This window comes from Tupaia chinensis, unplaced genomic scaffold, assembly GCF_000334495.1.
Source record: "Tupaia chinensis unplaced genomic scaffold, TupChi_1.0 Scaffold000002_1, whole genome shotgun sequence".
Classification (NCBI taxonomy): domain Eukaryota; kingdom Metazoa; phylum Chordata; class Mammalia; order Scandentia; family Tupaiidae; genus Tupaia; species Tupaia belangeri.
The window spans coordinates 5,389,877-5,416,940 of NW_006159428.1; the positions used below are offsets into that span (position 1 = coordinate 5,389,877).

General features: G+C 39.6%; 1 protein-coding gene and 1 pseudogene across 2 annotated transcripts in view; one reads left to right on the plus strand and one right to left on the minus strand.

The window, feature by feature from the left end:
- CUNH8orf89 (chromosome unknown C8orf89 homolog) overlaps window positions 1–27,064 on the minus strand; it is a 41,162-nt gene that overhangs the window by 3,891 nt on the left and 10,207 nt on the right. Inside the window, exons 2-7 of one of the 2 annotated variants that reach the window (XM_014589654.2) lie at window positions 17,707–17,870; window positions 15,295–15,448; window positions 13,818–13,913; window positions 13,013–13,068; window positions 5,786–5,821; window positions 3,708–3,903 (exon numbers count right to left, since the gene is read on the minus strand). In XM_014589654.2, the coding sequence (XP_014445140.1) occupies window positions 3,854–3,903; window positions 5,786–5,821; window positions 13,013–13,068; window positions 13,818–13,913; window positions 15,295–15,448; window positions 17,707–17,833 (519 nt within the window). In that variant the 5' untranslated portion in view covers window positions 17,834–17,870 and the 3' untranslated portion in view covers window positions 3,708–3,853. Of the gene's footprint in view, window positions 1–3,707; window positions 3,904–5,785; window positions 5,822–13,012; window positions 13,069–13,817; window positions 13,914–15,294; window positions 15,449–17,706; window positions 17,871–27,064 lie in introns of those variants that run through there. The other variant, XM_006139801.3, reaches the window with a different exon arrangement.
- LOC102470467 (thioredoxin-dependent peroxide reductase, mitochondrial pseudogene) lies at window positions 19,387–24,106 on the plus strand (annotated as a pseudogene).

The following is a 27,064-nucleotide window of genomic DNA, read 5'->3' on the forward strand; positions in this document are numbered from 1 at the left end:
GCTTGTTTCTATCGCCCCCTGCTGCCCTTCAGGGCCGGGACACACGCCCTTTTAAAAAAAAACACTCAAAAAAAAAAGAATGGCTATTATAAAAAAGTAACAGATGTTTGCAAAAATGTGCAGAAAACAAAACTATTATACTGTTGTAGAAATGTAAATTAGCATAGCCATTTTGCAAAAGACTATGAAGATTCCTCAAAACATTAAAATAGAGGCCTGTTAGAGTTCAGAAAATAGTTCATCCTTCAAAGGTTCATGTTTTACAACGGGGTCTTCTTGGGCAGTGGTTGGATGTCTGCCAAGGGTCCACGTGTTACGGCTTGGTTGTACTGCAAAGGTGTTAAGTGAAGACTTAATTCGTTTATAGTGGCCCAGGGTGGGGCCTTTGGGTATAATAATGTCATTAGGGTGGAGCACCCATGATTAGGTTCTGGTGTGTGTATAAGGAGAGGAAATGGGGCAGGCAGAACCCACAGGAATACAGACAACAACAACAAAAAAAGACAGCTGCTCTGCTCAAGGTTCTGCCCTCTGCTATTTTGTGCCTTTGGACTTTCACATACCAGAATTGTGAGTCAATACTTCTCTTCTCTTCAATTTACCCAGTCTCAGTTATTTCTGTTAGCAATACAATAATGGGCTAAGACGGGGCTAGATGGTAGCACAGCAACCTGGCATTCTGTAAGGCAATCGCACATTGGAAGGTTTCCACTTCAGGGCTGATGACTTCCCTGAGTATGCTAGGCACAAACTTGCTTGTGACCTGGGTCTGGCTAAAGGCAGGGGAGTGGATCCTGGTGCCAAGACCTGTTTGGGTCTGTCTCTCTCTCACTTTTGAAAAAAATAAACTTTAAAAAAAATAGAAATGTTGGGCCAGCAGTGGCATGGAGTTTAAGGTGCTGGATCCTACTAGGCAGGCTATGTGGTTTGAGTCTGAGCTTGAATTGAAAGTCGAGCACATGTGAATGTCTGCCCAAAATTCTGAGAGGAGAATGGAAGAGAAGGGATTGCAACACAGCCATCCCCCTGGGGGGTGATTTCTCACTTTCCCTCTCTCTCTCTCTCTGTCTCTTTCTGGTGAGTACATATGCCCTATAATAAAAACTTTAAAAAAGTAAAAATAAAATGGTGAGGATGTGGAAAAAGGGGACTTTTTTTTACACTGCTGATGGAAATATAGCTTATGGAAAACAGTACGGAGGTTTCTCATAAAACTACAAATAGGGGCTGGATGGTGGTGCAGCAGTAAGACATGATGCTCTGCAAAGCTAACTCACAGGGGAAGGTTCTAGGTTCATGTCCAGAAACATCCCTGAATATGCTGGACACATACATGTCCGTGATTCAGAGCTGGCTTCGTGTAGAGTGGATTGTGGCATCAAGATTATGTTGGAGGTGCTTACTCTGTCTCTTTCTCTAGCTATCTATCTTGCTTATGGAAGAAATAAATAAACATAAAAAAGAAAAAACTAGAAATAGAACTACTATATGATCTAGCAATCCCACAACTGGGTATATATCCAAATGAAAGAAAATCAGTGTGCCGAAGAGATATCTGCACACACATATTTATTGCAGCATTATTCATAATAGTCGAATATGGAATGAACCTAGGTGTCCATTGACAGATGAATGAACAAAGGAAATATGGTGTATGAGCCAGCTGCATTGCCTAGTGGTTAAGAGAACCAGATCCCACATGGCCAGCCACACTGTTTAAATTCTAGACCCGGTGGCTTAAAAAACACATAAGGTACATGTGCATGTGACATCAGGCATATGTGCATGTGGTGCCCCAAATCCCAACAGGACGGAAAAATGGAGTAGAAGGGATTTTGAAGTAATCACACCCCATTGGAGGGTGCTTTCTTCCTCTCTCTGTCTCTGACTCTCTCTGGTGAGTATATAGCCCTCTGGCTTAAAAAGAAAAGAAAAGAAAATGCAGTATATATATATATATATATATATACACACACACACATATATATATGTATGATGGAATGCTACAGAGTTATAAAAAAAAAAGAATAAAATCTTGTCATTTATGGCAACATGGACAAGACTGGAGGACTTTATGTTAAATGAAATAAGCCAGGCACAGAAAGAGAAATATCACACGTTCTTTCTCATTTGTAAAAGCTATAAGTAGTTGGTCTCACAGAAGCAGAACGTGTAAGAGGGATTACTAGAGGCTGGGAAGGATTGGTAAGAGGGGACTACGGGTAGGTTGGTGAGCAGGTACAAATTTATGGTTAGAGAGGAGGGATGCATTCTAGTGTTCCATAGCACAGTAGGGTGACTACTGTTAACAACAATCTGCTGTGTATTTCAGAATAGCTACAAGAGAAGACTAGGAACATTCCCAACACTAAGAAATAGCTTGGGGATGAGCAGATGGCATAATGGCTACGTGCTGGACTCCCATGTAGTTGACTGTGGTAAGAGTCATGAACGCAGTGGCTTATCAAGTTATTTTCTCCAAATAAAATAACTTTTCATTGGGCTGGCCTTCTAACGTAGTGGTTAGCAACTGTGCATTGAGAGTAGATCCCGCATAGCTGACTACAGCTTGAATTCTGGCCCCAGTAGCTTGTAAAATATGCCAGGTATGTGTGCATGTGTACCCAGTATCCTGATGGGATGGAGTAATGGAGGAAAAAGGACTACGGTGTGACCACATCCCATTGAAAATGTTTTCTCTCTCTCTCTAGCAAGTGTGTGCATCCTCTGTCAATAAATAAATAAATAAATAAATATTTAATAAAATAAAATAATGAATGGTTGTTTAAAAAATTAATTCTTAGAGACCAGCAGGTGGCATGGTGGTTAAAGCACTGGACACTCCCACATGGCTAACTATGGTTCCAGTCCTGGTCCTGGTGGCTTGCTTTCTCACATCCTCTCTCTCTTTCTCTCCCTCTCTCTGGTCAAATTAAAATAAATGAATGAATAAATAAATAAAATTAAAAATAAATAATTATTGGGAACCAGCAGTTAGCATAATGGCTATGTCGCTGAACTCCCACATAGTCAACCGCGGTTCGTGTCCCGGACCCGGTGGCTTAAAACTCACGCCGGGCGCGTGTGCGTGCGTGCCCAAGATCCTGAGAGGAGAAAGGGCGAGAAGGGATTGCGGCGTGGCCATCCCCCCTGTGGGGTGATTTCTCGCTTTCTGTCTCTATGTCTCTCTCTGTCTGTCTGGCGAGTGCACATGCCCTGTAGCGAAAACCTCTCCAAAAAAAAAAAAATTATTATTACTAAAAAAAATTATTTCTCATAAATGCTAAGTCAAGTAAAATTGCAAAATAAAATAAATCAATCACTTAACTAAATTAATGTGAACCAATCTCTCTAATAGGGTCATAGCAGTAATAATAGATAACATCAATGATCTTTATCAAATCCTTTACATTCATACAGCAATCTATGAAGTGGCAGTTAGTACTATCTTGGATTACAGGTTTTGAAAAGATGATTTAGAGAGGCTAAGTACTTGCCAAGGGCACATACTTAGTAACTGTCAGAGACAGGATTTGAACCCAGATCCATCAAGCTCAAAGTTCCCGTATACTCACTATATATTGTCAATAGGTATAAATACTTCTATTTAGAAAAATATACAGTTTTAAAAACAATATTCTGACCAATATGGTTTTAAAATAATATTATTTAAGTTCTTTTCCAAAAGTTTCAAGTGCTTGAATAAAAACTGTCTTCAGTTCTCCAATGTGATTGTCATTTTTGTCTGTTTAGTTCTATTTGTGAATGTACTATAAGTCAAAAATTCAGAGAGAGTTTGAGCATCAATAATATCAGGACTCTTGTTCTTGGCAATAAAATGAAGCTGACACTTTTAAAGACCCGCTGGAAACAAAACAACCAGGTTCCAGGCATTAAGCAAACCTGAAAAAAACTTCAAAGAATTAGTATCACACAAACAAATGCAGTCAAGTTGGAAGTTATTAATAATAAGATGGATTTAAAATTCTCAAATATTTAAAAAATTAATACACACATCCTAAATTATTCATCAATCAAAAAAGAAATAATGAATTATACAAAATTATAAGACATATTTTGAACATTATCTTTAAAATTCAGTATTTTTTTTTGAGAGATTTTCACTGTAGGGCGCGTGCGCTCGCCAGACAGACAGAGAGAGACATAGAGACAGAAAGCGAGAAATCACCCCCCAGGGGGGATGGTCACGCCGCAATCCCTTCTCCTCCATTCTCCTCTCGGGATCTTGGGCACGCACGCACACGCGCCCGGCATGAGTTTTAAGCCACCGGGTCCGGGACATGAACCACGGTCGACTACGTGGGAGTCCAGCGACGTAGCCATTACGCTAACTGCTGGTTCCCAGTATTTTGAAATTTTGAAAGTTGTTTGTAAACTGTCAAGAATTATGGAGTATGAGCTAAAACTTTTTGCTATGTAAAGTAAATGTTTATGAAAAAATGTAAAAATAAATAAATGAAAGAAAAAAAAAGAAATCATAATAAACATTAAAATACTTGTAATGCAGCAAAAGCTGTATGTGGAGCATTTATACCCTAGACTTTCTATTCAGAAAAGGAGACTGGGACCAGCTGGTGGCATGAAGGTTTAGGTGCTAAATCCCACATGACTGAGTATGTGGTTCAAGTCCGAGGACCTGGAGGTTTGAAAATCACACCCGGCGTATTTGTGTGCATGCTCAAAATTCCAAGAGTAGGCAGGAAGAAAAGGGATTTGCTGTGTGGCCATCCCTCCCCCCTCCAGTAGGTTGATTTCTCATTTTCTTTCTCTCTCTCTCTCTCTGGTAAGAGCACACACTATATAGCAAAAACAAAACAAAACGAAAAACTAAAAAAGAGAAAAAGAAAGAAAAGGAGACTGAAAATGTATAAGCTAGGGGTAAGATAAACAGATACAGAGTAAACCCAAAGACATAGAAGAAAAAAGATATTATAGGAAAGATGAGAAATCGATGAGGTTGAAAATACTTGTAACAAAGATTTTTGAAAAAATACTTATTTAATTTTATTTATTCATTAATTTATTTTTTATTTATCTCTTTTTGGAGAGGTTTTTGCTATAGGGTGTGTGCGCTCGCCAGAAAGAGAGAGACAGAAAACAAGAAATCACCACCCAGGGAGGATGGCTATGCCGCAATCCCTCCTCCTCTATTCTTCTATTGGGATCTTGGCCATGCATGAACACACGCCTGGTGTGAGTTTAAGCCACCAGGTCTGGGACTCGAACCGTGGTCAACTACGTGGGAGTCCAGCAACATAGCCATTATGTCAACTACTGGTCCCAATTCATTCATTTATTTTAATTTGACCAGAGAGACAGACAGAGAGAGAGAAGGAAAGTGAGAAAGCAAGCCCAGGTCCAGGACTTGAACTGTGGTTGGCCATGTGGGAGTGTCCAGCACCTTTACCACCACACCACTTGCTGGTCCCCAAAAGGATTTTCTTAAAAGGCAAAAGTTGTTCATTGAAAAGACTAGTTAAAAAGAAGGAAAGAAAGAGAGAGAGAGAGAGAGAGAAAGCCAGCCAGCCAGCCTCTGATGAGATTAATTAAGAAAAATGAAACAAGGCACAAATAGATACTCCTAGGAAAACAGTGGCAGAAGTACAGATTGGGCCAAGACTAAACTGTACAGGCTGGCCCCACAGCCTAAAAAAATATATTTTGTTTTGTTTTATTTTGTTTTGTTTTATAAAAAGACTAATCTTTATGCACTAAATTTTAATATTTAGACAAAACACAAAATTCTGTAGAAAATATAACTTACCAAAACTGACTGAAGAATTAGAATGCCTCAAGAGTCCTAAAAATTAAAATTATTGAATTAATATTAAGATTTCCTCAAAGAAAGCAAGTAACTCAAATGATTTTTACAAATGAATTCTATCAGGCCAGCCCCATGGCCTACTGGTTAAGGGAGCTGGATCCTATATGACCTCTGGAGATTTGAATCCCAGCCCCATTGGCTTCAAAAATACTTCAGGTATATGCATGCCCCAAATCTCAACAAATTGGAGAGATGGAAAAGAAGGGATTGAAACATGACCATGACCCATTGGGGGTCGTTTCCTTCTCTCTCTCTCTCTCTCTCTCTCTCTTTCTAAGTCTCTCTGGCAAGCACATGCACATTCTAGCAATTAAAAATAAAGGCAGTAAATGGCATAATGGTTAAGATGCTAGACTCTCACATGGCCAACCGTGGTTTAAATCCTAGACCCAGCAGCTTGAAAATCACACTAAACATAGATGCATGCCCAAAATTCAAGGAAAAGAATGAAAGAGAAGGGATTGCTGCATGTTCATCCTCCCTGGGGAGTGATTTTTTACTCTCCTTCTCTCTGTCTCTGTCTCACTCTAGTGACCACATGTGCCCTATGGCAAAAATCTAAAACAAACAAACAAAAATGGAAAGAAAATAACTCTATTAGATTTTTGAAGGTGCGATCATTCCAAATTTAGGTCACATCCTTCAGAGAACAGAAAAAGAGGGAATATGCCCCAATTTACTTCATAAGGCCTATAGATGGAGATAAGTGTGTGTGTGTGTGTGTGTGTGTGTGTGTGTGTGTGTGTGAATTATTTATTTATTTCATGAGCAAGAGAGGCAAAAAAAAAAAAGAGAGAGAGAGAGATGGCACCCCCATCAAAGTCCTCATGCAGTGATCCACCTTCAACTTCACCTCGCCATGGAACACAGGTAAATGCATGCTTGCCATGCTTAAGGAAATCTCCTGACACAAACTCAGAACCCTTCCACGTGGGTCAGCCTCACAGAACATCACATCTGACCACTACACAACCACCTGGCCCCCTGGCATGAGGCCATTCCAATCCTGACACCAAATCCAGATGAGGACAGAACAAAAGGAGAATTAGTGAAAATGTTATTCACTAACATAGATAGAAAAATGCAATTAAATATGTCAATAAAAAAAAAAAAAGAAACAAGAAATCATTTCTAAGTTGAGCCTATCTCAGGAATGATCCAGACAGCCTGGATCATAGCATGTACGTGTGGCCAGCATCTCAGGGATATAAGAGTGGCTTAATATTATAAAATCTATGTATACTATTCTTCACATCAAAAATTAAACAGGGATCAGATGGTGGCACAGCAGTAAAACACAATGCTCTGTGAGGCTGGCCCACAGGGGAAGGTCCCTGGCTCACCCTGGATCATGGCATAAAGGCCCTATTGGAGGTGCTATCTCTTTCTCACACATGAACAATTTTTAAAAAATCAAATAAAAATGTCATACCATCATCTCAATCAATTAAAAAATTATTTGAAAATAATTCAACTTGCATTTATAAAAACAGATAAAAACTTAGCAAATGAAAGGGACATTCTTTAACTTTATTAAGAATATCAACTCAAAACCTATAGCAAATATTGTTCTTAATTAGGAAACATTAAATACATTCATTCCCTTTAAAGCAGAAACAAAATGGCTACTAATCATTTCTATTCAGCACTATATTTGTGATTATAGCCAGCTTAGTAAGATAAGACATACACAGGGATAAGATTTGGGAAAAAACAAAACTGACATGATCTACAAATGATTAGACTGGCCTGTGGCACAGGAGTTAAAGTGCTGTGTATTGGGAGCTGGATCCAATGAGGCTTACTGTGCTTCAAATCTAGATGGGATGAGAAATTGAGGAAAAAGGATTGTGGCTGGATCACGCCCTATTGAGGATGGGTCTCTCTCTTTTCTCTCTAGCACATTCATCCTTTGACAATTAAAAAATATGATTTACAGGACTAGCAAATGGTGCAGTGGTTAAGGCACTGGACTCCCATGTAGTCGACCACAGTTCAAGTCCCAGACCTAGTGGTTTGAAACTCATACTGGGAGCATGTGTGTGCCTGCCCAAAGTCCCAAGAGGAGAATGGAGGAGAAAGGATTGTGGTGTGGCCCTCCCTCCCAGGAGGTGATTTCTCTCTTTCTGTCTCTCTAGTGAGTGCATGGCCCCAGCAAAAATCTCTCAAAAAAAAAAAGAGATTTACATGATTATGGATTATGATAGTCTACATAGACAATCAAAAAAATCCATATATATTAATTACAAGAAGTAATATAAGACTTTAGCAAAGTATTTGGCTATAAGAACAAATTGCAAAAAATTAACTACATGTCTAAGTATCTATGATAGAAAGTTAGAAAGTTTAATTGAAAAAGAACTTTTTACTCCTTTTCCATAACAGAATTTTAACTGAACACCTGGTTACCTAAGTATAGATCACATTTCTCAGCTTGCTTTAGAATTAAACATGATCTTGTTACTAAGTCACTAACAGAAATAAATTTCTATTGCTTATAAGCAACCCAGTATAAAATATTTTATTATAGCAGCCCAAACAAAATAAGACTCTTGAATCATTTGTAGGTTGTCTGTTTCTTCTCTTAGTTTTGTCATTTTTTCCCCATATCTGGGGTAAGTTTTGATACTACACATTACATATAAAAATCTATAATGCTCTATTTCATCTTACAATCCTCCAAAGAGAGTTTTTCTTCTGATAGACAGGCCATTTTAAGTCAAGACTGGGTTAGAGATTTCTTTAAAGCTACTCAAATCTTGGGAACCAGCAGTTAGCATAATGGCTGTGTCGCTGGACTCCCCCGTAGTCGACCGCGGTTCACTTCCCGGACCCGGCGGCTTAAAACTCACGCCGGGCGCGTGTGCGTGCGTGCCCAAGATCCCGAGAGGAGAATGGAGGAGAAGGGATTGCGGCGTGACCATCCCCCCTGGGGGGTGATTTCTCGCTTTCTGTCTCTATGTCTCTCTCTGTCTGTCTGGCGAGCGCACGCGCCCTACAGTGAAAATCTCTCCAAAAAAAAAAAAAAAAAAAAGCTACTCAAATCTTGGTATGCCTTTTTTTACAGTGTGTAGGTAGCCCTTTAGGAGTTTCAGCTGAAAACCTGGGGTGTTTACCAAGTCCGCTCCATTTAGAAGGCCTTAAACTCCCAACTTTCTCCAAAGCAAATGCTAAATTACTGAAATCTGCTCTGTTTTTAGCTGTTATAGAAGCTGTTTTCTGTTTGATTTCCTGAAGTATTGACTAGTACACAATCACTTGGGAATACACGAACACCTGGAGGGGAAATGGCTCACAACATTTTTGGCTCACTTCTTCGTGGCATTCCTCCAGTATCTCAGCCTCTCATGTCCTATTTGCTGGTAGAAGTAGTCTAAGTTTTTCCATCATAGCCAGAGGTCCACGTTCTCAGGGTCATTTTTAAAAAATATAGCAAAAGAGATGACAGTTGCCACAGTGATCCTTTAAAAATTTATATCACATTAAAATCATTCCTTTGTTAAAATCATTCACTGGCTTCTCATGTCACAGAGTTAAATTCCAAGTCCTTTCTAAGTCCCCACGCGATCAGATGCTCCATTACCTCCCTTAGCTCATCTTCCACTACTTAGCCACACTGGATGTCACTGTTTCAATACCAGGCACCATCCACCCTCGAAGCCTTTGCTGGCTCCCAGCAAACAATTTAACTCTTTCACTTCTTTCAAGACTTTGCTCAAATATTACTCTCTCCATTAAATCTATTCTGGCTACGCTATTTAAAACTGTAAATCCCCTTCTCTGTCTCTCAGTTTTCCTTACTCTGCTCTCTCTTTGTTGTTGTCATGGCTTCTATTGCACTCACTTACCTTCTTTTTTTACAATTCTATTTATTCATTCATTTATTTTAACTTGACCAGAGAGAGAGGTAGAGAGAAAGTGAGAAAGCAAACCATCAGGTCCTGGATCAGCCACGTGTCCAGCGCCCCGACCACCATGCCACCCGCTGGCCCAAAACTCACTCACCCTCTGATCTACTGTACAATGGGCTTATTTACTATACTTAGTGTTTGTTGGCTTTATTCTCTCACTAAAATGTAAGATCCAGCAGGGCAGGAATCTTTGTTTTGTTCAGTGATGTACCCTAAGCCTAAGCACTTAAAACACTAGCTGGCATAGTAAAAACTCAATTAATATTTAGTAAAGGAATAAATTAACTGACTTCTTGTATGACTTTGAAGGAAAATCATTTTCCATAAGTATGAGTAAGGACTCAGTTTGTTCCAGAAATGGGTGCAGGCACTGCAGGGATATAAAGAGGTCTATGACACATTACCCATCCTGAAAGCCACAAAGTTGGCCTACTAGAAAACAGGCAAATGTACATTTGGGCCCAAATAACTTTTGTTCTAATTAACATGTATATATTTTTTAAAGAATTATTTATTTAATCTTATTTATCATTATTATTTTTTTAACTTATTATAGAGCATGCAAGCTCACCAGAGAGATACACACAGAGAGAGAGAGAGAAAGAAAGTGAGAAACCAGGTCGCCAGGTCTGGGACTCGAACCACAGTTGGCCATGTGGGAGTCTAGTGCCTTAACCAGCATGCCACCTGCTGGCCCCTATATTTATATTTTAGGCTGCCTGTTGTTCATAAAAGTTGTTTATAGTATATGGAAATTCAAAGAAAGAAAATCTCAAGAAAAAGTTCATGAACATTTAACCCTATGATCTTCCATAGAGAGAAGCTACTACTAATTCTGACTGCTAGCAGCAGTGTCAATAGAAGCTTTAGTCACTTTAGTTTCCACTGTTTGTTTGGAGATGTTCTATTAACTCCATTACTCCATAAGTTCAAAGTCATCAAAGTGATGAATGCACTAGAAGACAACTATGACTTTAAGAATTAACAATAAGGGGGCTGGGACCAGTAGATGTCATAATGGTTACATCACTGGACTCCCATGTAGTCAACCACGGTTTGAGTCCTGGACCTGGCAGCTTGAAACTCACCCATGTGTGCGTTAGTGCTCAAGATCCTGACTGGACAATGGAAAAGAAGGGATTGCGGTGTAGCCATTCCTCCTTGGGGAGTGATTTCTTCCTTTCCATTTCTCTGTCTCTGTCTCTTCAGCAAATACAGGCGCCCTATAGCAAAATCCCTCTTAAAAAAATAAAAAAATAAGGGGACATCAGGTGGAATGGTGAGTAAGTCACTGGAGTCCCACATGGTTGACCATGGTTCAAGTCCCGGATTTGGTGGCTTGCTTTCTCACTGTCTCTCTCTGTCTGTCTCTGGTGAGTATGTGTGTCCTATAGCAAATAAGACATTATGAGAATAGTAATAATAAATTTTTAAAAATTTTAAAGAATCAAAAATAAATACACTGGCAAAGAAATAATTCTTGTACATAGGCAAAGAATGAATTATTTGGTAGCCCGAAGGACAACTAGCAAGTAAAATATAATGCTAAAGATGTTATGCATAGACAAGTGGTTCTCAGTTAGAGGTGATTTTGCTGCCTTGGGAACATCTGCCGATATCTGGAGACTTTTATAATTGTCAGAGGATGCATGCACTTGCCTAAGAGAAACAGAGAGAAAGCACTCTCAATAGGGCATGGTCACACCCAACCCCTTTCCTTCCATTTCTCCTTCCTGTTGGGATTTTGAGCTGTACCCACATGTACCTAGTGTATTTTTCAATATACCACGGCCAATATACAAACTGTGATAGGTCATGTGGGATCCAGCTTCCTTAACCACTAGACTACAGGGCTAGTAGCCCTCTGGAATCATGTTTTGATTTTCATAGCTTTGGCATCTAGTGGGTGGAAGTCATAGATACTGTTAACTATCCTACAGTATATAGGATAGACTCCCACAGCAAAGAATTCTCTAGTTCAAAATGCTAATACTGTCAACTGTTGAAAAATCCTGAGTTGGACAATAATCAACAAAAGATAAAACATAACTAAAAATAGAAAACTTTGGATGTCTAACGCAAAAATCCTTACCATTAACTTAGGGTAAAATTACTGCAGGAAATGTCTGAGAGTTCTTTGCAGAACTTAAATGCTAGACATAAGCATTATGCCACATGCCATGGTTCCTGCAGCACAATGCCCTCATGAATTTCTAACACAAAAGAAGGGATGTGATTTACCTACCTCAATATACTTTCTGGTGTCTACTTTTGCAAAACAAATTTCTAATCAAACATCAATGCTTAATTTTAAAGCTTCAAAGGACAGCTCATACTTCATACAACTTGGTGCTACATGAATAACTTAATAGTTTTTTGGTACAAAAACTATTGGTCTATAGATATGTATCTGTAGTTTGATGCCATAGATTCACAGAAATGATGAGAAAAACTAGTCAGAAGATAAAGCTAGGGGACCAGCAGGTGGTATGGTAGTTGGGGCCCTGGATTCCCACATGGTCAACCACGGTTCAAGTCCCGGACCTGGAGGGTTGAAAACCACAACAAATAAATAGATAAATAAATCAATAAATGTTTTAAAAAATAAAACTAGAAAGGGGAATTTAGGATAAAATGGTAAAAGTTTCAATGTTACATCAAAGAGTGAATTTGTGGGTAATGAAGGAGTTCCTTGTTTTTGGAGAAGGGAGTAATGTCATTAGAGGTCAAAGTTTTAGGCTTTTCTTGAAATGTTGAAGAATTTCAAAGGTCAGAGACTCTAAACAAGAAGACTAGTTTGCAGGCTACTTAATGACCTAAATGAGAAATGATGATGGCCTATCCCAGGGGCCTGATATTATAAAGGTACGTATATGATGAACTCGACATCTACGAAGTTTATAAAATAAACAAAGCTTAAAAGAAGTCCTAATAAAATAAAGACAATTTAATCAATAGACAGAAAGGAAATTAAAAAAAAAAAATAGGGCCAGATCATGTCATGGAGTAATAGGTAACACAGCTAGATCCACATGGGAGGCCCTCAGCGGACATCCCAAGACCTTCCTGTATACGCTGAGTACACATGCTTACCTGTTAGGCTTGGCTAAGGCTGGGAGTGGATCATAATGTGAAGACCCTGTTGGGGGTGCCCTTCTTTCCATCTCTCTCATGAAGTAAACAAACAAACAAACAAACTTTAAAAATTAAAAAGATAAGTATATGCCACATGGGGGAAAAGTATGAACCAGTTTACCTTTTGATTTTTCCTGAAGTGGTACCACAGTGCATGCCTCCTTGGTCTTCTTTATCCTATAGATTGTATGTTATTATAAAATCACTTGTATAAAAACCCAGGGCACATTGACTTTAAAATAACAATAAAAGACAAGTAGCAAACTTTCAGTGAACCTCACAGGTTGGATGGTAATATGGAAATCAAATAAATGTCAAAGAAAGGAAGCTCTTTCATCATAACTCATAGAATCAGAAGCAAATATAAGCCAACTCAACAGCATTGCTCTCACTAGCAAATCTCACCAGTGGCTGAGCGCCATGTCTAAGTTTTCCCATAGACTTTATCACACTTCTCACTAGTCATGACTCAGGCAATGCTAAGAAGGGTTAAAAGGCTATCTGCATAGATTAGATACCAACTATCACTTACTTGTGCCTTTCTGTCTATCGATTATCTCAGCGTGAATTTTTCATAGTTAACTTTTGTTCCTACTGGAATAGACCTAAATATGTGGATTATTAGGGGAAATAGACTGTGATTGAGTCTGCCATGGGCAAAATAGACCAGCAGAAGAATTCCACATTGCTTGTAACTGTACTACACTTTACAAGTCAGCAAAAATGTTTAAATATTCTTCACCTCTGGGATAATTATTATCAGTTCTATTGCCAGAGTGTGCTTTGAGATTCACTGCAAATTTCTGATTACCATTTGATTATTATAAAAATATTAGACTTCAATCTGAGTTTTGAAATCCAACACTCACATATGGAGGGGAAGAGAAGAGAGTAAGGGACTGTGGAAAGAACAAAAGAGTACTTCCCTGCTCTGCCAAGGCTGTTCCTTCACAGGGCGCTGTGCAATATGCAGAGGAGAATAAAATACTTGCAAGCAAGATGATATGTTCTCACTAGAATGGCTAAAATGAAGACATTTGTATTAATGGCAGGGAAAAGGACTAGCATCTATATCTGCCAAGCATTTCACACATACTGTGTCACTTAGCCACTATTCCATAACATGAATAAAATGCATTCAATTCATCTTTCACTGATTTAACTAAATTCACACTCAAGTCAGTGTAAAATGTTTAGAAGTAATTTTGAAGTAGTCAAATCACAAGTGGAAAACAAAAATGAAAAAACTGGGGTTGGTCTTTTAACATAGTGATTAAGGGAGTCAGATTCAACATGGCCAACTGCAGTTCAAATCCCAGCTCCATTGACTTGAGAAACACACCAGGCATTTGTGAGTATATGCCCCAAATCATGTCAGGATGGAGAGACAGAGGAAAGGGGATTGCAGTGGGACCACATACCATTGAGGGAGTTGCTTTCTTTCTCCCTATCTTTCTGGTGAGCACATGCAGCCTCTTGCAATTAAAACAAAAACTACTAAAATACAGTGGAAACAATAGGAAACAAAAAGAAGACTCAAAAGTGCGGGCTAACCTGGGGATGCTTTCCAGGCTTCCAGTTGAAGATGCTCATATACATCGAAGAAAGGGTAACAAGACTGGTCTGTACGGAATCAAAGCCCATTGCCACAGCAGCCCCATACACTCTTACCCCCCACCCTCCACAAAGGACACTGTGGCCCTGGAAAAAAATGACAAGCGAGGGTTAAGTGTCAGGGACGCAAGCATCTTGCTAAGGATGCAAACCTACTGTCTTTAAGGTGTGATATCCATGTTTCAAATGGTCCCTTCTTCTTTCTTTATCTCTGCTTCCATCCTTTCTGAACTACAGTTACTGCTGAGTACACATGCTTACCTGTCAGGCTTGGCTAAGGCTGGGAGTGGATCATAATGTGAAGACCCTGTTGAGGGGGTCTATCCCAATTCCACCACCTCTAATTCTGCCTGCTTTTATTATCATCATATTCTAGAAAGAGTAGTCTAGCTTTTTATGTTTTTATGGTATTTTTTTTTTAAAGGAAGTCTTTAAATTCTTTCTGGTAATGTCAGTTGAAAGCAGAGAGGGCCAGCAGGTGGTGGTGTGCTTAAGGCACTGGGATCCCACATGGCTGACTGTGGTTTGAGCCCCAGACTGGCAGCTTGCTTTCTTGCTTTCCTCACTTTTTCTGTCTCTCAAATTAACAATAATAATAATAAATTAAATTACATTAATAATTCTTTTAACAAAACAGAAAAGTATCTGCTTGTGAAGCTGAATAAAATGGCTAACTTAGATTCTCTTATAAAAAAAAAAATCAGTAAGCAGGAAAGAATTAGATTTACTAGCCAGAAAACCACATTCAGCAGTATTACTATAAGTGAGGGTTGGATTGCAGTGGTCTACCTGATTGATGGCATCTCGGAGTCAGCATGCAGCAGTCTTTTATGGATGTCTAGTGGAGATGAACTTAAGCTTTTTTGGCAACTTTGCAATCCTGGTAAGTATGGCATTTTGACACATTCTTTGAGCTCTTCTAGACCAAATGCTGTGGTGTATTCTAATTTAAATATATTATCATAATTATTTTCATTAAATGTACACTACTGCTTTTATGACATAATAAAGTGCATAACAAGATATACTGAGTCAGTCATTAAGTAAAGAAAATTAAACAACTGTAATTTAGCTAGTGTCTTCTCCAGGAGAATGTCTTTCCATTTCTACCATAGGGACTGTAGGAAGGAGTAGATTAAGGAATTGATTAAAAATTAGGATAAGGAGGGACAGCTAGTGACATGGTAGTTAAGACAGCTAGATCCCACATGGCCAACTCTATGGTTTGAATCTCAGACACAGCAGCCTGAGAGACACTCTAGGCATGTGTGCATATGTGCCCAAAATCTGAAGAGGAGAATGGAGAGGAGATTGTGGCATGGCTATTCCCTCAGGGTGGGGGTGTTTTCTCACTGTCTCTCTCCCTTTCTTTCTCTAGCAAGTGCATACACCCTATAGCAAATTAAATTTTTAAAAAATTAGAATAAGAAAAAAAAAAGATAGCTTCATAGATCTTCTAGTCATCACTATCCTTGCCTTATTTTAATTAGAATTCTCAGAATATTGATACATTCACATTGAAATAAAAATCTCTCTAGAGTCTTCTGTATGTCGTCTACTACTTTGAATCTTACCACTTTCCTGCCTTTAAGTAAACCATCCAAAGGTGTAAATTGTGGGGGGTTTTGTTTGTTTTTGTTTTTTAATTTGCCGTAGAGCACACACACTTGCTGGAGAGACAGACAGAGAAAGAGAGGAAATGGGAAAGCACTCCCCAGGGGGATGACCATGCCACAGTCCCTTGTCCTTCATTCTCCTCCTGGGATTTTGGACACAATGCACATACACAGCCACAGTGTGTCTTTCAGTCTGCCAGGACTGGAGTTCAAACCATGCAATTGGCCATGTGGGATCCAGATTTTTTGTTTGTTTGTTTATTAGGGTTTTTTAAAGGTTTCTCCCATAGGGTACATGCACTTCCCAGACAGAATCAGTAAAAAGGAATATGAGAATTCATCCCCCAGTGGGGATGGCCACACCACAATCCCTTCTCCATTCTCCTCCTGGGTTCTTGGGCGCACACGCCCAGTGTGATTTCCAAGCCACCAGGTTTAGGACTTGAACCACAGCTGACCATGTGGGAGTCCAGCAATGTAACCACTATGCCATCTGCTAGTCCCTGAGGATCTAGGTGTTTTAACCACCACACCATCTGACTGGCCTGAAAATTGTTTGTATAAATCACAAATACAATATTTAGTGGGACTAGAATTATATTAAATGTTCGCATGCTTATATGCAACCTTTAATTTTTCCTCTTTTGGGAAACGATCATTTCTTTTGATCAAAAACATAGATTTTGTTTTCAACAACTAGATTTTGTGGGTAGGAAGGTGGATAAACTAGTGTCTTCTGAATACAGGAACTTGATGAGAAAGTAGAAAGAAATATATGGCAACATACTCAAGACCAGGAGGGATGAAATAGTTGAATAATTTGAATTTTGCTATTTTCAATAATTATATCCTTAGTAGTAAAGCTGAAGGTAAAATTCCAAATAAATAAGAAATACATGGGGTCAGCAGGTGGCATGGTGGCTAAGGACGCTGAACTCTCACATGGCCAACAGTGGTTCGAATCCTGAACCTAGCGGCTTACTTTCTCGCTTTCCCTCTCTCTCTCTCTCTCTCTCTCTCTCTCTCTCTCTCTCACTCTGTCCCTTTCTGGTCAAATTAAAATAAACAAATAAATAAATAAATAAATAAATAAAGTTAAACAAAATAATTCTTTAAAAAATACAATTATAACTTGAAAGTAAGAAGGGAAAGCTACTGATGTATACATGTAAAAAATTCTAAACCTAGTCTTTATTGGGTAAACACTGGATATAAGGTATTCTGCACATAACTCACTCGAAAATAATGTTTTGTTTGAAATTATTAATGAACAAAGAAATTGTTAAAGATTAGAGTATTCTAAAATATAAATATCAACTTGAAGTATTTAAAAAGAAACACTATGTAAAGGACCTTCATCCAATGACAGTACTGCACTTAATAGTAAGAAAAATGGTTCTTTAAAGTTTGTTTCTATCATGTCACAAAATTGTATGAATTAATTTGCTTTCATTTTCCTTTTCCATAAACTTAAGATATTACCGTTATATAAATATGACAGAAATTATGAAATGTCCCTTGACTGCTTAAAAAAATACATGTAAATTCAATGCACTGTTGCTGTATTAAATAAAAATAAAGTTACCTTTTCTCATCTTTTGGGTTTCTAGAACTGCTTTCCTCCAACTACTTTCAAACAGAAAACAACTGTCAAGAGAACTTCTGGTGACTTTTGAAGTCTCAAATTGGATTCCAGGAGTTAGCACTGACATTTTTTCTTCTTTCAAGAATCCTGATGAAAGTGAGAGGCTGTTCCAGAAACGGGACACAAAATACAAAGAAAACAAGGTATTTCAGAAGTAAGTATATATATATATTTTTTTTTGGGGGGGGGGGGGAGATTTTCGCTATAGGGCGCATGCGTTCGCCAGACAGACAGAGAGAGACATAGAGACAGAAAGCAAGAAATCACCCCCCAGGGGGGATGGTCACGCCACAATCCCTTCTCCTCCTTTCTCCTCTCGGGATCCTGGGCACGCACGCACACGTGCCCGGTGTGAGTTTTAAGCCACCGGATCCGGGACGTGAACCGTGGTCGACTACGTGGGAGTCCAGCGACATAGCCATTACGCTAACTGCTGATTCCCTGAAATAAGTATATTTTTCTAATTTGTTTTTCATCACACAGATTAAACACTAACAAAGATTAAAATGAAAAGTTTACTTATAACATATAAATACATATGCTTGGGATTTTAGGCAAGAGGTCTTTAAGAATAAAGGAAAAATATGTAGATAGAATGTTTTCTTTTAAGCTTAAAATTTAAAATTTTTTTAAATAAATCTTCACATTGCCAGGTTATAGATATCTGGCAATACAAAAAAAAAAAAAAAAATGTAAAGCCCAACATCAAATTGTCTACAAGCCAAGAGAATACATAGGGGTCTTGGCACCAGTAGTCGGAGTAATGGCTGTGTCGCTGGATTCTCATGTAGGCCACCACAGTTCAAGTCCCAGGCCTGGTGGCTTAAATTTACTCCGGGCATGTGTGCATGGGTGCCCAAGATCCCGAGAGGAGAATGGAGGAGAAGGGATTGTGGCGTGTCCATCTCCCATGGGGGGTGATTTCTCGCTTTCTGTCTCTTTGTCTCTCTGTGTCTCTCTGGTGAGCGCATGCGCCCTATGGCAAAAACCTCTCAACAACAACAACAAAAAAAGAATACATAGGGGTCTCTTGAAAATTACCATTATAAAATATATTTGTGCCTGAAAAGAAGACAAATTCTATGCTCCATGGAAAACAAACATGTCTTAAAGATAGCCATTACTTTTATTCTAAACAAGGGTACAAAAAGAATAATCTCTTATACATCCTGCTTATTTAATATATTAAGCATATATTCAATTCAATAATATATATTAAGTATCTATTATGTGCAGTGAATTACTAAACTCCAAAGAGGGTACAACCATGAGCAAAACAAACCTCCTACTCTTAGTAGTCCAGAGCAATGGCGAACAATGACTATGGTTACAATTTGTTGAATACTTTTTCCAGGCTCCTCGCTGGGCATGCCATTTCCATTTTCTCCAATCTGGCTATCCAGAGATAGCCACTTTCACTATGCTCGTTCATTCCTACAAAATACCTTGTTTCCTGGGGCTACTGTATTGCTTAGGTATTGCTCAAGGTACTGGAGAAATACGCTAAACAAAACAGTTCTTGCCCTTCGGGAACTTAAAATTCAGTGAAAAAAGCACAGACCGTGAAACAGATCATGCAGCTTCACTAAGTGCTGTGTTGGGGAAAGAACTCAAGGTGCTATGAGAGCACACAGGAGGGAATCCTATCCCAGTGCAGGGCATCAGAGAAAGCTTTCTGGAGAAAATGAACAAAGCAACGGTGTGGAAGAAAAGGCAGAGATGATCCCTAGTGAGAAGAGGTATGTAAGACTCCAAGGTGAGAGGCCACATGGTTGTCACCTGAGTGTGCCATGAGTGTGGCTCTGATGGCTGGGGTGCATGCACGTGTGTTACACATGAGCAATGGGCAGAGGCAGGGGGATAAACAAGAACATGAACCAGAATGTCTGAGGAGGGAAGAGAGTGAAGGCAAAGGGAAGAGAAGAAGAAGAGGAAGAGGGAAAAGGGGACAGAGGGAGGAGGGAGAGACATGGAGGCAGCCTCAGAGACAGGAGGTGCTGGGAGGCCAGCCATTTCCAAGGAAGGCTACTCCTGAGGAGCCGGCTGTGTCAAATCCTGGGGAGGTTATTGAGTGTAACATGAGGAAATGAGCTAAAAGTAAAACAGGAGGACATCTTTGGATTTGGCAATCAGATCTTGGGTCTTCCTGAAATGGTAGTGTTGGGAGTTAAAGATGATAGTGGCAATCACACAGTAAAGGTTACAGAGTGGGGTGCAATGCATGAGGAAATGCAGTCAGAACAACAAAGAGAAGGGGAGAACTCAGTGTAGTGCCAAAGGCCTGCTTGGGCTCTTCAAACTCATCTGCCACATCCTCTGTCCTGGCCCACACTTCCTTTCCTGCAGCAAGGCTTAGAGGCTTATCCTCCGATGCCACCACCACCCTCTCTACCCTTAAATTTGGTCCTCCTTCCAACTAACAAAGAAGAGTGGCTCGTTCTTTCTTAGATATCCTTTAAGTCAAGTTCTTTTGATTTCATTGATTTGTTGCTAAAGACATGAGAAAACAAACAAGACAACCATAAGGGCAATAACAATAATACAACCTGACAACAAAACTAAAATACGAAGAAAATGATAATTCCCCAAATCGTAAGACTCTTGAAATCTCAATCTAGACTCCACTCTAAGAACTATTTTTTTCTTTTATTTCTAAGGTGAAGATACCAGGCACCTTTTCAGCTTTAAGGCAGCCTCTCCTCCCTCTTGGAAGCCTCCACTTCAAGGACAGAAGAAGCAATTCGGGACTAGCAAGAAACGCTTCCCACCCTCCAGGGGGACACTTGAATTTCTGAACTTTTTAGACCAGAGCTGCACCAAGAACAGCCTTCCTGGGTCATTTTATCCTACCATGTCAAGAGACTTATTCCAAGAAATAGACTTTATTTTTTAAGATCACATGATAAGTGTATGAACATTCAGTATACTATTATCTTTCCAACTTTGTTAATATTTGAAATTTTCTGTAATAAAAAAATTTTAAGCCAGTGTCTGCACTCTTTGGCAGAAATTGAAAGACCAAAGATGTGACAGTAGAGAGAGTAAGAGTGGATACCAGAGACTGTAAGGGAAGGGAGTGGAGAATTGGTGAGAGGGAAAAAGGAGAGAAACATTTAACAGACAAAAGAACATAAAGTTCTTTCTTTAAAAAAAAAAAAAAAAAAAAGAGAAAGGCTATGATGTTTGCTTTAAAAATAAAAATAACAACACCACCTATAACCAGAGGGGAAAAATCCCAGTGGGTCACTTGGTGGTGTGGTAGTTAAAGACAGGATCCTATGTGGCTAGTCCAGACTGGGTGGCCTAGTGGGGGCCAGCAGCAGGGCCAGCAGGTGGCCTAGTGGCTGTGGCACTGGACTCCCACATGGTCAACTGCAGTTTGAGTCTTGGACTTGGAAACTTGAAACTCATGCCAAGCACATATGCATGCATTCCCAAAATCCTGAGGAGAAGGGATTGTGGCATGTCCATCCCCGTTTGGGGGTGTGGGGGGGATTAATCACTTTGTCTCTGTCTTTCTGTGTCTCTAGTGAGCATACATGCCTTATAACAAAAATCTTTTGGGACCAGCAGTTAGTGTAATGGCTATGTCGCTGGACTCCCATGTGGTCGACCGCGGTTCGAGTCCCAGACTCTGTGGCTTAAACTCACGCCGTGCATGTGTGAGTGTGTGCCCAAGATCTTGATAGGAAAATGGAGGAGAAGGAACTGCAGCATAGCCATCAACCTTGGGGGGTGATTTCTCGCTTTCTGTCTGTCTTTCTGGCGAGCGCACACACCCTGTCGTGGAAATCTCTCGAAAAAAAAAAAAATCTCTCTTAAAAAAAGAAAAGAAAAACCTGCTGGGTTCATGTATGTGTGTGCTCCAAATCCCAAGAGATGAATAGAGGAGAAGGGATTGTGGTTTGGACATTCCCCCGGTGGGTTCTTTCTTACTTTCCTTCTCTCTTTCTCTCTGGCGAATGCACAAGCCCTTGAGGCCCCCCAAATAGCCAAGACTTGCAAGAATGTATAATTTAAGGAATGTGCTAAAATATTTAAAAAAAACCAAACAATGTTTTTGATCTGATGTTTCCTATAAACATGGTCTCTACTTCATTCTAGTGGAAAGACAAAAATTAAAGCTATTTTCTAGTAAAAGGACCATTAAAACACACACACATAGGAACAATCATAAAAAAGAACAAAGTACATATGTTCTAGGACAGGCAATACAAAACTCATGCAAAACAGACGCCTTCTCAAATTAACAGTAAAGGAATTAAGTGTGAGATACTCTATTTAAAACTAATAGCTGGTAAGATAATTACTGTATTTTCAAGGCAACCCAAACAATATGGGTATATTCAAACATTTAAAAATACATATTACAAATATTTTTAAATTAGGATTTTCTTTTTATCGCCTACATCATAACTAGAAGGAAATGTTAAATGTTTACTTATTCATTATTCATCTGTACATTTATTCAGTCATTTAGTAAAAACGTATTGAAGGTCAATCATGTCAGGTACTAAGGATGTAATAATAGTAAACAAACCAGGTAAGGTCTCTGTTTTCCGGAAGGTTTGTTGGGAGAAATCAGACAGTAGGTAGACAAATAAATGAACCAAGTTGTTTAAGATAAAGCACAATGAAAGTTATTTCAGTTCTTAATATTGGCGATAGTGATGTTCTATAAAGTCACTGTGAGCGCTGAATTAATGAATACAGTTATATCCATAGGGGATATAACTGCAGACACCAAAATCCTTCAATGCTCAAATCCCTTCTATAAAATGACATAGTGTTTGCATATAACCCATGTACACAGCTTAAAATTCACCCTGGTCACATGTGCATGGGTGCCCAAAATCCCGAGAGGAAGATGGAGAAGGAATTGTGGCATGGCCACCCCCCTGGGGGGTGATTTCTGACTTTGTCTCTCTTTCTCTGTCTCTTTGGCAAGTACACATGCCCTATAGCAAAAATCTCAAGAACAAATGCCCTAAAACAAAAAATCCTAACAAAAAAAAAAAAAAAAAAACAAAAAAAAAAACACCAGACTTCATAGTTTTCATGTGGGAAGAAGATAATTTATGAAAAATGTTTGTTTTATGTAAAAATGATACTACTTTGGATATACTGAATTAAGTATAATAGATTACTTAATCTTATCTTTTTTTACCTTTTGAATATGGCTTCTAGAAATTTTAAAATTACATAAGTGACTTGCAAGAGGGAGAGGAGAATAAGATAAAGTTAGAAAGACAGCTGTGAATGCCATTCCTTGGGACATTTCTGCCTCTGCAGTCCTTAGGCCTGCTGCTTCTAGAAGAACATTCTTGACAAACCTGCTGTGGTCTGGTTCCGTACAAGCAAAATTCACCTTTAGCTCCAGTTCCTGTACCAGGCTCCTACTGTGACCCACAATGAGCCCTATTTTAAGGGCACTACTGTTGTCAATGGAGAGTTCAAAAACCTAAGCCTTGGTGACTTTAAGGAGAAATATTTGATGCTTTCCTTCTGTCCTTTGGATTTCACCTTTGTGTATCCTACAAAAAGTATTACTTTTAATCACAAAGTGACTGAATTTCATGCTGTGAACTGTGAAGTTGTGGCAGTGTCAGGGAACTCACACTGTAGCCAACCTGCCTGGATGCCTGGATAAATACACCAAGGAAGAATGGCAGTTTGGGCCACATGAACATTGCACTCACTAGGATTTAACTAAACAGAGTTTGCAAGACAACGGTGTGCTATTAGAAAGTACTGGTGTTCCTCTAAAAAAAAAAAAAAGAAAAGAAAGAAAGAAAAAAAAAAAGGAAAAAAGGGACCAGCAGTTAGCATAATGGCTATGTCGCTGGACTCCCATGTAGTCGACCATGGTTCATGTCCCTGACCCAGTGGCTTAAAACTCATGCCTGCGCGTGTGTGTGCGTGCCCAAGATCCTGAGAGGAGAATGGAGGAGAAGGGATTGCAGCGTGGCCATCCCACCTGGGGGGTGATTTCTCGCTTTCTGTCTCTATGTCTCTCTCTGTCTGTCAGGTGAGCACACACGCCCTATAGCAAAAACCTCTAAAAAAAAAAAAAAGGAAAAGAAAAGAAAGAAAGAAAGTAAGTCCTGGTCTTGCACTAAGAGGTCTATCCATAATTGACCCCAATGGAGTCATCAAGTACCTGAGTGTCAATGAGTGCGCTCTCTTCCAGTGAGCCAAAGCGTGGGAGGGACCCTCTGCTTGATGAAGGCATTCCTTGGAAGGCCATGGAGAAGTCTGCCCAGCAAACTGGACACCAGATTCTACGACCACGCCAAGTCCGACTGCTTCCAAAGAGTACTTTGAGAAGGTAAATCAGTAATCATCCCGTGTGCCTGCAGCTCCCCACCAGGAAAGACCCACAGCTAGAACTCATTGTTAGAATTTCAAAAATGATTATGTGTAGAAGGCAAAAACAAATTATGCTTGTATTCATAACTGCTACTCTGTTTTTGTAACCTGCCTAAGGCTTTTAAAATGTCAGCACCTGTCTTAAGGAGTCCTTATGTATTGGTAACATCTTGATGGTAACTAGTTTTTACAGACTGCCTAGTTCACCCATATTTTATATCATATCTTCAGTGGGTAAAGGAATCTCTTATTTCTTCACCTTACTTGAACATTTGTCTCCACTAAAGTAGTACAAAAAGCATCAAAATCTTCTGACCAAGGGTCCTGAAATTTTCTAATTTCTTTGTATAAAACTGAATTTTCTTTTAAGCTAACAAAGATCATAGTTTTAAGTTGTTAGCATCAGCAGTCTAACTCTCACAATGGATGTACATGTGACTGAAACAATGTAAACCATGTTATTAAAACAAAACAAAACAAAACAAAAAAACCCAACAACATGGTGGCAGGCTAGCAAATGGTATGGTGGTTAAAGTGCTTGATACCAACATGGCCAGCTTCACAGTTCGAGTCTAGGACCTGGCAGCTTGAAAGACAAGCCAGGCAGCATGAGCGTATGTGCCCAAGATCCCAAGAGGAGAATGGGGGAGAGGGGATTGCCATGTGGCCTTCATCCTGAGGAGTGATTTCTCATTTTCCCTCTCTCTCTCTCTTTGTCTCTCTCTCTCTTTAACACACACACACACAAGCACATGTACCCTATGGCAGAAACAAAAAAATCTAAAAACAAAAAACATGGTGGCACAGAGACTTAAAAAGACAAGATAGCATTGGGACCAGCAGTTGGCATAATGACTGTGTCACTGGACTCCCATATAGTTGACCATGGTTCAAGTCCCAGACCTGGTGACTTAAACTCACGCTGGGTGCATGTGCATGTGTGCCCAAGATCCCGAGAGGAGAATGGAAGAGAAGGGATTGTGGTATGGCCACCTCCCAGGGGGTGATTTCTTACTTTCTGTCTCTCTCTATGTGGTGAGCACACGTGACCTATAGCAAAAACCTCTCCAAAAAATAAAAAGAAAAGACAGCACATATCTGATATTTTAGGACTTTATAAGCCATAACAAACAGGATTTTTAAAAAATAATTATTTTATTTATTTTATTTTATTTTTCAAATTTGACCAGAAAGAGGTAAAGTGAGAAAGCAAGCTGCCAGGTCTGGGACTTGAACTACAGTGGACCATATGGGAGTCTAGTGCCCTAACCACCACAACTGACCTGCTGGCCCCAAGAGTTTTATTCTAAGTGTATCAAAAATCCATCAGAAGGCTTTGAATAGAGAGAAACATATCAGAAGTGGGTGAAAAGTACACCTCAATTAAAAAGGTGCATAAAGGACACTGTGGAACACAAAGAAGGGAACTGCTAATTCTCAGGAAAGGCTTTAGGAGATGACCCTTAAGCTAAGTCTTGAGCTAAGTTCGGGTCAAGAGGACTGTGTCTGCCCTCTCGCTAGAGTACAATTGTTGGGTGATGACACAGAAGCATTAAAAGGATCACTCTGTTCAAGGAAGACAAGCAGTTAAATACAGCTAAAAATTCTAAATCTGTATCTTTAGTCCTGTGTTCTGAGTAATGGGCATATATAAATAACTGCTAATTAGATACCTTTATCTAAATATCTCAAGTGCATCTCAAATTCAGTGTGCCCAAAACTAACCTCCTGTTTCCCTATCAAGGTATGTTTCCTGCACTATTCCCTGGGAGTGCCTGGTGTCACCGTCCTCCAGTTACACAAGGGGGAAGAGTGGAAGGCAACATTGATATCTCTCTTACCTCTTAATAAGTCATTCAGCAGGTCTTGTTCGTTTTACCTAAGTATCTCTTAATCTGTACACTCCCCTCCCCTCCATGTGCATTCTCTCTCCCTCTCTCTCTTTTTTAGTTTAGTTTAATTTAATGATAGAAAGCACATGCATACTCATGAGAAGCTGAAAGAGAAGCACCTTCGATTGGCTCTTGTCGCACCATGATCCCTCCTTCCTCATCACTGTAGCTCATCAGGATCTTGAGCGTGCATGCTTACTGGTGCATTGGAAGTCAACCAGCTGGGGATCCAAAACTGGTAGTTGACCACGTGACTTCCAGCACTGCAGTTCAGGACCTATGGGCTGTGCCGTGGAGGCTGGGCCTAGGGAGTAAGTTTTTAACTGTCTCCTTATATCCACTCACATTCCCACAATCTAAAATTTGAATTTAAAAACCCTAACAAAAGTGTCAAAACTTTTTAAAAAATTATTTTTTTTTGAGAGGTTTTTTGCTATAGGGCATGTGCGCTCGCCAGACAGACAGACAGGGAGAGACATAGAGACAGAAAGCGAGAAATCACCCCCCAGGGTGGATGGTCATGCCACAATCCCTTCTTCTCCATTCTCCTCTCGGGATCTTGGGCACGCACGCACACGCATCCAGCGTGAGTTTTAAGCCACCAGGTCCGGGACGCGAACCAGGGTCAACTACATGGGAGTCCAGCAACATAGCCATTACGCTAACTGCTGGTTCCCAAAAAAATTATTCTTTTATCTTCATTGTACCGTTTGTACCTGGAGAGCAGAAAGGAAAGAGGAAAAGGGGGAAACAGAAGAGCCAGAAGCTTTCAGTCAGCTCTTGTCCAGTTAATATGACTACAGAGCTGACAAATAGCCTCCTGGACTTTTCAACCGATGGATGGTTCCTTACGGGATTCTGAGATGAAAGCAGTCCATGACATTCTCCTGTCCTGAGGTAGCTTGCTCACTTGTATTGAGTGTGTTTGTTTCAAGCTGTCGCATCCAGGACTTGAACTGCAGAGTCAATTGGCCATGTGTGATGCAGTGCCTTAACCACCAAGCTACCTGATAGACCCCCTCCCCCCATTTAAAAAA